Below are 12491 nucleotides of genomic sequence, written 5' to 3' on the forward strand. Positions count from 1 at the left end.
CTGCTTCCAGCCTTTAGTATAGGGAAGACTTGTCTTTTAAAAAGAGCAGATTATAGTTGTCAAAAGCCATTTATTTAAGTGAATCTTGTGGCAAAGAAATTCATTATTTTATAATATTTGTTTTGTTTTAAACTTTTTATCATGTACTAGGTGAAAAACCATTTCGCTGTGATGAATGTGGTATGAGATTCATACAAAAATATCATATGGAAAGGCATAAGAGAACTCATAGTGGAGAGAAACCTTACCAGTGTGAATACTGTTTACAGGTAAGAAGGGGTGGCTGGAAGATATTCTATTCTGTTTACATAATCAAATAATTCTAATAAATTAGAAAATGTAATTTACTACTAGAACTACTTAAAAAGGTTTTAAATTCTTATTAACCAGATTTATAAAAAAATTGGTTTGGAATTATTTATATTGTTATACTTATATTGTTTTGTTTCTTTTTTTTTCTTTGTTGACAAAAACAAACACAAAAACCTACTTCCAACCTCTGATTTCGACAGTATTTTTCCAGAACAGATCGTGTGTTGAAACATAAACGTATGTGCCATGAAAATCATGACAAAAAACTTAACAGATGTGCCATCAAAGGTGGCCTTCTGACATCTGAGGAGGATTCTGGCTTTTCTACATCACCAAAAGATAACTCACTGCCAAAAAAGAAAAGGCAGAAAACTGAAAAGAAGTCATCTGGAATGGACAAAGATAATGCTTTGGACAAATCTGACCTGAAGAAAGACAAAAACGATTATTTGCCTCTTTATTCTTCAAGTACTAAGGTAAAAGATGAGTACATGGTAGCAGAGTATGCTGTTGAAATGCCACATTCTTCAGTTGGAGGATCGCATTTAGAAGATGCATCAGGAGAAATACATCCACCAAAGTTGGTTCTCAAAAAAATTAATAGCAAGAGAAGTCTAAAACAGCCACTAGAGCAAAATCAAACAATTTCACCTTTGTCCACATATGAAGAGAGCAAAGTTTCAAAGTATGCATTTGAACTTGTGGATAAACAAGCTCTGCTAGACTCAGAAGGCAATGCTGACATTGACCAGGTAGATACCTTGCAGGAGGGGCCCAGTAAACCTGTGCATAGCAGCACTAATTACGATGATGCCATGCAGTTTTTGAAGAAGAAGCGGTATCTTCAAGCAGCAAGTAACAATAGCAGGGAATATGCTCTGAACGTGGGTACTATAGCTTCCCAGCCTTCTGTAACACAAGCAGCAGTGGCAAGTGTCATTGATGAAAGCACCACAGCATCCATATTAGATTCACAGGCTCTGAATGTGGAGATTAAAAGTAATCATGACAAAAATGTTATTCCAGATGAGGTATTGCAGACTCTATTGGATCATTATTCCCATAAAGCTAATGGACAACATGAGATTTCCTTCAGTGTTGCAGACACTGAAGTGACTTCTAGCATATCAATTAATTCGTCAGAAGTACCTGAGGTTACCCAGTCAGAGAATGTTGGATCAAGCTCCCAAGCATCCTCATCAGACAAAGCCAACATGTTGCAGGAATACTCAAAGTTTCTGCAGCAGGCTTTGGACAGAACTAGCCAAAATGATGCCTATTTGAATAGCCCAAGCCTTAACTTTGTGACTGATAACCAGACCCTTCCAAATCAGCCAGCATTCTCTTCCATAGACAAACAAGTCTATGCAGCCATGCCCATCAATAGCTTTCGATCAGGAATGAATTCTCCACTAAGAACAACTCCAGATAAGTCCCACTTTGGACTAATAGTTGGTGATTCACAGCACTCATTTCCCTTTTCAGGTGATGAGACAAACCATGCTTCTGCCACATCAACACAGGACTTTTTGGATCAGGTGACTTCTCAGAAGAAAGCTGAGGCTCAGCCTGTCCATCAAGCTTACCAAATGAGCTCCTTTGAACAGCCTTTCCGTGCTCCATATCATGGATCCAGAGCCGGAATAGCTACTCAATTTAGCACTGCCAATGGACAGGTGAACCTTCGGGGACCAGGGACAAGTGCTGAATTTTCAGAATTTCCCTTGGTGAATGTAAATGATAATAGAGCTGGGATGACATCTTCACCGGATGCCACAACTGGCCAGACTTTTGGCTAAAAAAGAAAAAAAAAAGTGTAAATAATACTGGCACTTTAGAACAGATTAATCAAGAGTGGGGTTACTCTGTGTAAAATGGAGTGCTGTACAGAGTTAAGAGCAATGCGTTAATAATAAGTTAAGTTGATATGAATAGCAAGATAATCCAATAACTGCATTTTGTTTGGTTAGTCAGCATTTTTTGAACTGCCTTACATGTCACCTTTATAGAAGCAATGCATTATTTGTTTTAGATCAGAAACTTGCTATTCCACCTACACCAAGTTCAAAAGGAAAAAAAAGAGACTCACACAATTGTTTCCTAACTGATAACATTGTACATTCTTAGGAGATTAGTAATTGTGTGAAATTTACTCATACTTGTTTTTAAGTTTTTCAGCCTAGTCATTGCACTTCAGCAGGGAATCTGAGTATACTTTACCGACAGAGTGAACTTAAAAGTTTAAATGTCAAGAGAGTATGGCTTAAATAAACTAGTTTGTCCTCTGGGGGGAAAGAAACCACCTTTTAAAAAGAATGATTTGCCATATACCCTTGATTTTCATTTTGCATTATATTGACGTGTTTTTTTTTAAGAAAAAAAAAGTAATAAAAACCTGATAGTCTAAGACTCCACTATTTAAAAGCCTAATTACTTCTAAAATATGCATACTTTCAGAACTTCTACCAAAACACACAACTGTTAAAGCATTCACTTCTCTATGAAAGTATGTATATTAGTGTCAGTTTCTTTGTACAGTTGTACCTAGATATTTTTTATGATTTTTCATGTGCAAGTATCAAGATTTCGAAGGTTTAGTAAAAAATATTCTGTAGATTACATTCCCAAGAACATAATGCTTACACAAATGTATATTCCATGTTTTAAAGCTCAATTGTATTTTACTTTACATATACACTTCAGTTAACATAGAGCACTTAGAATCTATTTGGTATTTTTGATCTCTCAAGGTAAAAAAAAAATTAGATTTTTAGGTTTGAAATGGTTGTGTCATAATCATCTCATGGTTGACTATTTTAATTTTTGGCAATAAAAAGAAATTGGGGTATCTTTGAAACTGTTAAACATGGTTTAATCCTTCTCTTTCTAGACTCTCGATAGATGGGATAACTAAGCTATCCTAAAAACTAAAGAAGTGGGCATTTTAATTGCTTATTTTATTTTGAGTTACTTTTTAATGAACACTGCTCATTACAGTTTTACAAACCAAAAGTGTTTACTAATTCCAGTAACTACAATTTCTTTTTCAGCTAGATGAGTGATCGGAAATTTTTGTTGCATTTCAAAATCTAAATAAACTACAGCCTTTATCCTTATATCACGAATGTTTTTTTTTATATTTTGTCTTAAAATAATACAGCATGGTACAATAAATAGTGCTTTTAATATATATATACATATATACTTTTCTGAAAAGCCATGGTTTGAGTTATACATTGGAGAGTTTTGATCTTTAAAGAGTAACATTAGTTATATTAATTCTAACCATTTGGTTTTTGTCTTTTAAATTTCTGCCATCTTTATCACAGTGCGCACTTAGTGATAAATCTAGTACCCTTGGAAGATGACTTTTACTTTGTTAATTTTTCATTTTAACCTTTATACTGGCCCTGTTGGTCTTCATTCTTCCTTTCAGTGTAGACTGTTATGCATTTAAATTATTATTTCTCTTATTTAATGTTATCCCAAGGTTGTTCTCAAGAAAGGGAACAAAGGAACATCCTTCTGCTTCACATCATTTATTTTGCATATATTGATGTTTTTATGATAAGGAATATAAATTATGTTTAATGTGGTTTCCTATACCTTTATCATTAAGCTTCTCTTGAAATACTAGTTTTTGCAGTTGATGGCTTTGTTGGCTGTCAAAGTTTTCAAGAATTTTAGACTTCTTTGAAGTAAATATTTAAGTTCTGCCATTATTGATCTTAAGGTTGATATGTGTTGTACATCACATAATTGCAGGAAGACTTCGTTCAAGTGAGGTGTTAAAAATGGAACTGTGCTCTCCCTAGATAGGGATTTGTATTTTCCTCAGAGTACTTTTGATAAGCATAGGCATTTATTTCCTGAGTTGAGCCTTATCAAAAACTATGTTCTGTTGAAAACTTGATGCAGTTCTTGGTAAAGTGTAAAGCTTTCTGTTTACTATCACCAGCACAGTTTTAAGAAAGTGACTGTTGCCAAGCAGTTTGGGTAAGCTTAGGAAGGAAGGCCTTTAAAAATGGGAGTATGCAAACAGAATTTCAGGTGTCGCATTCCTGTCTTAAACACATTTCTTTAAATCTGTATAATGGCAGACTTTCCTACCAGGTTATAAGCATTTTTTAGATAACTGATACTTAGCCAGCATAACTTATTGACGTACCATTTAAATATAGTCATCACTCCTACTGTGAAATTTTAAATGCCTACCTGAGTTACCTTGTATTATCATCATGATAAAATCACAACAGTTTGGGTTTCCCCACTTTGGTTCAGAAAGTTATTTTAATATCTTTTTGGGCATTAGTAGAGAAAATAAGTAGCCTTGTGCTTTTAGTTGAAACATGGAGGATATGAGATATCCTTTGCAGTCCATGTTTCTCATTTCTCTCAGTGAGCAAATTGCTCTATAATATAGTGTGCTCTTGCACCCTTAAACCTTTGTTTTGAGTGTGAGTGAGGTGTGCTTTTTTCACTTGGGTCCTTGCTTTTGTGTTTGAAGATGGGAAGCAATCACTTCAGATGAAGTAGTATCTCTCAAACATCATCTCAAAGGTGTTGGGGGCAGTTCACTTAAACTCTTACATTACACATATGTGTTACTTGGTTTGGAATAGTTGAGTGGCTCCCAAATTTTTTGATCTACATACAAAACGTGCTACCTGATAAGGTAGGAATCCATCTCCTTAGCTCTGGCTGAGGATGCCAGCAGTTAGGTCCTTTTATCTCTAGAGAGGTAGAAAGGCCTTATGCTCAGGGCAGGCTTTCATTTCCACAGATGAGAGACACTTGTAAAAGTGCCAGCAAGGTTAGATCTTTTGCCACTTGTTTCATTTTATTGATTTGGATTTTTCAAGGGCTGTTTAAAAAAAAAAAGCCGGGAAACTTTAAAAAGTAGGCATTACTATAGTACTGAATTTCTTAGTAGTACTAACTTCTTACACTAGAACTTGTGTTTTCACAGTACCTTTACTTGAAAAAGTACTATTATAACCAGTGAGGAAAATTTTTTGAGTCTGCAATTTAATTTAAATATTTTCTGTTTCAAGTTCCTTTATTTCAGGGAAATAATTTTCCAGTTGTGTTTGCTATATTCTGCAAATAAAAACCGTGTGTTTCCTTTTTTTCACTTAAACTTTGGTAGGAAACAAATTAAAGCAGACAAACATTTCTTGTTATGTTTGTTGCTTTCTTTAATCCAATGGATAAAAAAGTAAAACCCTGTAAACATTATTTTATTTTTTTATGCAATACCATGCTGTAAATACGGTTCATCAAGTAAGGATGTACCTATGATTGAATCTTTAATTCTGCACAGTTAGAGTTTATATATAAACGTGTCTTGACAATCAATGACTTTCATGTGAGTCTTCCTTTATGATGTTTATTAATGTTATGCATTCCATTTGTTTTGAAGTGAGTACCAATGTGCTAATTTGTATTGTCTGAAAGTATGTAATGTTTTTACAGCTTGTTTTTAAGAATCTGTAAATATGTACAAACAAATCACAGTACTGCTTTATGTTAGAAGGCATATGATGTTGTACTGTATGTAAGCAATAATACATAGCAGTGCTAACTTTACAAGTAGCATCAGGAAAGTTCTAAAAACATTTCAGAGTTATCCTTATTTCATTTAATGATTATCTCTAATCAGTTTTTATAAGCAAATTCCATTGTTCCTCCTATTGGAACGTAACACTGTTTACACAGCATAATTGAAGTTGCAGGGGAGACAGGCTATATCTGGCTTCATCTGTACTCACTTTCACTAAGCATTGAATGGCCTTACCACTCTTCTGCAAGATGGAGGAAGACCGCAAAACTTAGTGCCCATCACACTGAAGGAAGGGATGTGGTTTTTTGGTTGGTTGTGTTTTTTTGTTTGGTTTTCTATTTTTTTCTTGCTTCTATACTCCTACCTAACTTTGTGCTTTGCTTTGGATTTTAATATTTGTTTCTATTTTAGCTTCAAGCCTGTAAGTTTTGAGGTGACTTCAGCTTCATTATGAAATAGATAGTTCTCTTCATGTTTCGTAGCTCTATTTCAACAATTCTGAACTTTCTACTTTGATTTTTAGATAGTTATTTTTCAAGCTTGGTCTCTCAACTGAACAGATGAATTTATTTAACTTCAATACAAAGAAAGACAAACTTGTAGTTTGAATTGAGTAGATACTATACTGTACAGAACAGTTATTTAACACACATCACTGCTTTAGAAATAAAAACGCCAATTTATAAATGTATATGACCTACATTTTATAGGAGAAATGTTTTTAAATGCTAGTCATTTATATAATGTGCTTTGAAGGATTTGCTAGTCCACTTCTGTCACTTTTTAGTACACTGGTATCTTTTATATGTAATGTATGCTTTTTATTATTGTAGCGAGGCATTTCAGTAGAAAGAATTTTGCAACAATATGGGGAAATTTTTCATTGCTGGATTTGAATTATACTGGATTTTATCTGTGTAGTCTTGTCTTTATTTTAATGCTGTCTGGAAGGGAACTTGGTATCCAAATAAAGCAGGTAACCTCATTTTACTTCAAGGGCATACTGTGTAGTGCTGAATTTGATCTGGAAGTCTGATGATTTTTTGAAAAGAAAAACAAGTTTATAAAAAAATGTACAGAAGAAATTAAATGTGTGATGGAAATCCTGATGGTGGAGCACGTTTCTAATATATAGTGTTATTTTCCTGGGATCTCCTATAACTTCTTTGTATTTCAACTAATAAAAGAAAAACTCTGTCATTGGAACCGGTAGGCTACTAGGATATTCTGATTATACAGTATTACTCTTCCTATCCCACTTTCTGACCTTTTCTCAATCACTGTAAATTTTAATTTTCTATTTCCTATTGATAATTAAACATGTACATAATATAGACACTGTTGTATAGAAATGAATGAATTGAGTTGCTGTGCTTGAATGGGTAGCTAAGTGGAAATATTTAATGGATACTGAGATTCATAAAATGCCAAAACAAGTCTATGACAGTGTGTCATGTCTTGGTAACATCACAGAGGATTATTTCTTCGCCCCTTAAGAGATCAGTTTGAAGGGTCACCTGCAAGCTCAGTATCAGATACAAAGTGGGTCCTTTTTCTTCCCCCAAAAAATATGAGCACTAAATTTCAAAATCTACTCAGGTGAAAATCACTTTGCAATGAAACTTACCATATTGAACTTTTCACTGTTAAATAAGATATTTGTGATATTTTTAAATACAAACTTTTACATTAGTAGTCAGCAACCTGACAGTGAAATTTAGTAAGTAAAAGTATTTTAGATATATTTTGCCTTCCAAATATAATTGTTTTTAAACAATTGGGAGGGTTTTCTGTTTGTTTAAATACATTTGTATTGTTACTGTAAAAAAAAAGAAATCTTGCTTGACCCCGTCTTATGCCATGAATGGATTGCTGAGCCTTTATAAACAGTGAGAGATGGTTTCATGTGTAGTCATGGAACATGGAAGCGTTCTGTAAACTGACCTTGGCATTAGGAGGTTTACTGAGTGTCACAATTTTTGGCACTATTGTCATATAGATAACCTTGCCATTGGAGTTTATAATACCATTTTATGTATTGTGATACTACAGGAAGTTGTTTTATTTTAAACTGAATTATTAGATTAACTTATATTTGCAAATTCTGCATTTTAAATGTGGACACTGGCTGTTTGAAAAATAAAATACAGAATACAGTTTTATGAATAATTTTCTAGCTGAATTTTTCACAATACTCTGAACCAAATAACTGATGGCAAATATGCAAAACTCGTACACAGATAATAGTAAAGAGAAATGGACGTTTATATAGAACTAACATACACGGGTTGGGTAACAGTTATCAGGGCCTGCAGTAGAACTTTGTGTACAATGTTATTAGACAGTTCTTAAACACAAGAGTCAGGTGTTACTGTTGTGATTATTTTATACTTGAAATGTTCTTAACATAGAGCTAAGACTGTAGTTTTTTCTTTACAGATAAGATTTTATTAAGGCCACCGTCAGTAGTACACATGGAAGGAAGGGGTTTTTTTGTTGTTAGTGCAGATAAATTTGTTTTCCTTCATCTACCATTTTGCTGGTACCTTATCTTGTGACAGTGGGATGCATGTGAGAAATGGATCTCTAGTTAGGAATGTTGCCTGGGTCCATAGAACAATTTAAACTAGTTGGTCATTGCTGAGGTCAGCCCTAGGACCCTAGCTTAGTAGCGTGGTGCTGTAAACCCAGTTGTACGAAGTAATACCACTGATAGTCTACTAATACATTTTCTAGATCCCAGTTCATCTTGTTTAGTCAAACTGGTGGGGAGAGAAGGGTGGGGAGATCTTCTACAGGATGCTTCTCCCACCTTCTGAAGATTATATGGAAAAAAATAAAATTAAAGTCACTCGAATTAATGTGTTGTCATTGAGTTTTAATTGACAATTTACCATGCACAAAATGAATATGAAGATTTTATTTTAGATATATGTTTGAATGCAATTTTATTAGTTTTCACCCATTTTTGGTGAGCCTAATATAATATTAAAATAAATTATATCCATATGATGTATAAAGGATCAGAAGTGAAATAAAACTGAAACGTGAGACTAAGTTCAAAAGTTCTTTTTCTGTCATTTTTTGATAAAAATGACAGATTAAAACCCCTTTCCATGCATCTGTGCAGATATGTGTATGTGTAAGAGCTAGGATGAAAGATACAATACTGTAAACAAAAGTGGCATCTTCAAGTTGCTGGAAATACCCAAATTTAAAAATGGTCTTGAATTGTACAATAGACTTGCCTTTTTACCCACTTACACAGTTATAAAGTTGTAACCTTAATTTTCCCTACCTTCTCCTATTCTCCGTAATCTTTAACTACAGTATCCCTGTCAGGATGGGGAGGGGAGCCACAGAAATGTAAATGCATTGCCTGTGATAATAATTGTGTTTCCAATATTGACTTGACTCTTGCTGGGGCACAGAACACCAGCCCTGCATTAATTCAACATCCAGCACCTACTTAGTAACAAGCATTGTGCTAGATACAAATAATAGGTGGTTGAGGCTACTAGCATCTTTGAGCATCTGAAAGGCATTGACTGGTATTTATGGACTGTAGTATTTATTGTACATCAGAATTAAAGCAAACATTGAGTGTAAAGGTATTGGATACTATGCTGAGTAATTTACATCTCAACAGATTGCTGAGTGGGTAGTTATTCCCTGTTTTAGGGTAGATAGTTTTAGGGAAAATAAAATTTTAGTAAACAGGTTCCAGAAGATAGAAAATAGATACAGACCAATACAGTGGAAGTAGAGACAATGGTAAAAATTACCCTACTTATAATCCCAAATTTACAGAGTAGAAATGAGGAAGACTTTGTTCCAAAAGAACTGACCCGCTAGAGTTGGGGATAATGCTCTGTGGGGGTCCACAGGCCTGAAGGTCATAGACCAGAAGATCACCAGTCTCCCCTGGTGGAGAGGTATCCTGAAGGAGCACTAATTTAGCAAGACTGTGCTTCCAACATGGTCCCAAAAGGAAGGTTGGTATTTTAAATCCCCTGAAATCACACTGTTTAGTCCTTCCAGACTGTTTAGGATACTCCTCCCTTCATTAAACTTGAGCAACTGCAAAACTTAGCATTCAAATCCTCCAATGTAGTCATTTTCTATCACCTGTCAGCAACAGAATGAGGGCTAAGGCCAATCACTAGGGCACACAAGTGACAGAGGACTGAACAGAGTGAACATGTACAGACAATTGAGGACCTCAAGGAAGATGACATGGTGAGCAATTCAGTGCATGTCACTGAGCTGCCCTTTATGATTTAAGCACTGAAAGCATGAGGGAGATGAGTAGATTGTGCTGATGGGTGCAGTGACCTTGGGAAAGTACTTCCAAGGTAGCGTAGCCAGTGCTACCTTGAGCAGCTTCAACTATGTGGCTTGTTGAGGACCCTTAGACCATAAAGTTTGATGCTGTTCTGTAGGCTGTTTACACAACTATGAAGCAGTGGGATGAGGGTCAAAGTCTAGCTGTGTAACCTTGTTCAAGTCATCCTTTCTGAACTTCAGTTATTTACATCTGCAATTGAAACTGAGTAGCTGTAAATGTCGATTATTTGAGAGAACTATGTATAAACTAAAGCAATAAGTGTTCCCTAGTTCAGATTTAAGTTTTACAAAGGTAAGGTAGAATAGAATCGGACAAGTGTTGGAAGACTTGTTTCATGTAAAGCATGGCATGCAATAAAGTTCTGATTTGTAGACAATGCAAGTTGAACAGCTCTAAAGCATGAAATGTTCCAAAACTAATTTTTTTTTTAATTCCAGTACTGAGGCTTGAACTCAGCTTCACACTGTCACTGGATTTTTCCACTCCTAGCTGGCACTCTAACCACTTGAGCCAATCCTCCATTTCAGTCTTTGCTGGTTATTTGGAAATGGAGTGTCTCAGAGTTTTCTGCCCAGACTGGTTTTGAACCACAGCCTCTGATGTCAGCCAAGCCCCCTGGGTAACTGGGATTACAGTTGCTAGCCACCAGAACCTGGCAAAACACACATTTTGAGTGCAAATATTTCACCACAAGTAGAAAATTTCACACCTGGCCTTATGTAGTAGCTTATTGACAAAATGCAGGCACACTAAAAGTGTATGTTACCTTCAAACTGTGTATAAGACATAAAACATGAATTTTATATTTAGAATTGAGTCCCATTCCCAAGATATTACCCAAAGTAATTCTGGTTCCAAGCATTTTGGATAAGGGATACTCAACATGTATATTGATGATAGGAGAAAGGCAGTCTGCATTTAATTGACAGCAAGAAATGAGATTTTTGCTGACAGACATTTTCAACTTAGAAACACATTTCCAAAGCTATTTTTAAAAAGTCGGTTATTAGCTGGGCATTGGTGAATCACGCCTATAATCTGAGCTACTCAGGAGCCTGAGATCTGAGGATCATGGTTCAAAGCCAGCCCAGGCAGGAAAGTCTGTAAGATCCTTTGTCTCCAGTTAACCACCAGAAAACCTGAGTGTTGCTGAGGTTCAAAGTGGTAGAGTGCTAGTCTTGAGCAAAAAGAGGTCAGGGGCAGCACCCAGGGCCCAAGTTCAAGCCCCACAACCGACCAAAAAGAAAAACCCCAACTAGAGACTTGAAAGGTATGGGACATTCTAGAGAAAAATCCTAGTACTTCTATATATTATAGCACATGAGAAAAGTCAGACATCCTGTAAAGGGAATATATTGAGATCGAAGCCCCGCCCCCCGTTTCTATGTACATGTGCATAGAGGTGGGTATTTTCTATATGCTTGTATTCTTTCACCATGATTCTCTGTTCTTTGCTTGCTCTTGTGCTTTTGTCTTTCTGAGCAGCTACACGTGTGCCATCGCAGGTATGTGCAAGCAGAAACGACATGGCATGTGATACCCTGCTTCATGTGGATTAGTTTACTTAGGCGTTGTTAGTGTAGAGATTTTAGGACATTTCAGAGGTAATTGCCCACTGGGAGAAGATTGGGCATAGTTTGTAAGCTTGAAAGTTTTGCTCTCAGAACTGCCAGTGTGAATAAGTGAAGGAGCAATGTAAGGTAAAGAAGGCTTTAGGGCTAGGCATTGGTTGGTGGCTCAAGACTGTAATTTTAACTGAAATTTGAAGTTCTCAGTTTGAAGCTAGCTCAGGCAGGAAAGTGTGAGATACTTATCTCCAACTAACCAGCAAAACGCCAGAACAGATGTGTGGCTTGAGTGGTAGAGCACCCAGCCTTGAGCAAAAAGACAAACCCAAGTAAGTATGAAGCCCTGAGTTCAAGGTCTAGTACTGGCACACACATACGCACAACAGGGTTTTAAGAGTGATGTTTGAAGTTATTAGAAGTGGTTTTAGGAGTGATGTTTGAAGGTATTAGAAGTGCTGGTGAAGCTCCAATGATGCCATGACCCAGTGGAAATGCTCAATCTCAAACACAACTGGGCTGACAAGTTTCTAAACCAATGGCACAGGAGGCACCAAGAATCCCAGGCTATCTGTCTGATGACACATAGAGGTAGTCCCAGCATTTGGAAAGCTAAAGTAAGATTTTGAGACCAGCCCAGGCAACCTCGCAGAGTCCCTGTCTACCTCACCACATCCCCCCCCCAAAAAAAAAGAGAAAAATA

At 35.9% G+C, this 12491-nt stretch overlaps 1 protein-coding gene across 2 annotated transcripts in view; it reads left to right on the forward strand.

Annotated features, from left to right (window-relative positions):
• Window positions 1-5193, forward strand: part of Znf148 (zinc finger protein 148) — a 106736-nt gene extending 101543 nt beyond the window's left edge. For both annotated transcript variants that reach the window (XM_013019413.1, XM_013019414.1), the window contains 2 exons: window positions 151-269; window positions 513-5193. In XM_013019413.1, coding sequence (XP_012874867.1) covers window positions 151-269; window positions 513-2111 — 1718 coding nt within the window. In that variant the 3' untranslated portion in view covers window positions 2112-5193. The remainder of the gene's footprint in view (window positions 1-150; window positions 270-512) is intronic.
• Window positions 5194-12491: the final 7298 nt, after the last annotated feature.

The sequence above is a fragment of the Dipodomys ordii genome, unplaced genomic scaffold (genome assembly GCF_000151885.1).
Source record: "Dipodomys ordii isolate 6190 unplaced genomic scaffold, Dord_2.0 Scaffold45, whole genome shotgun sequence".
In the NCBI taxonomy this organism is placed as follows: domain Eukaryota; kingdom Metazoa; phylum Chordata; class Mammalia; order Rodentia; family Heteromyidae; genus Dipodomys; species Dipodomys ordii.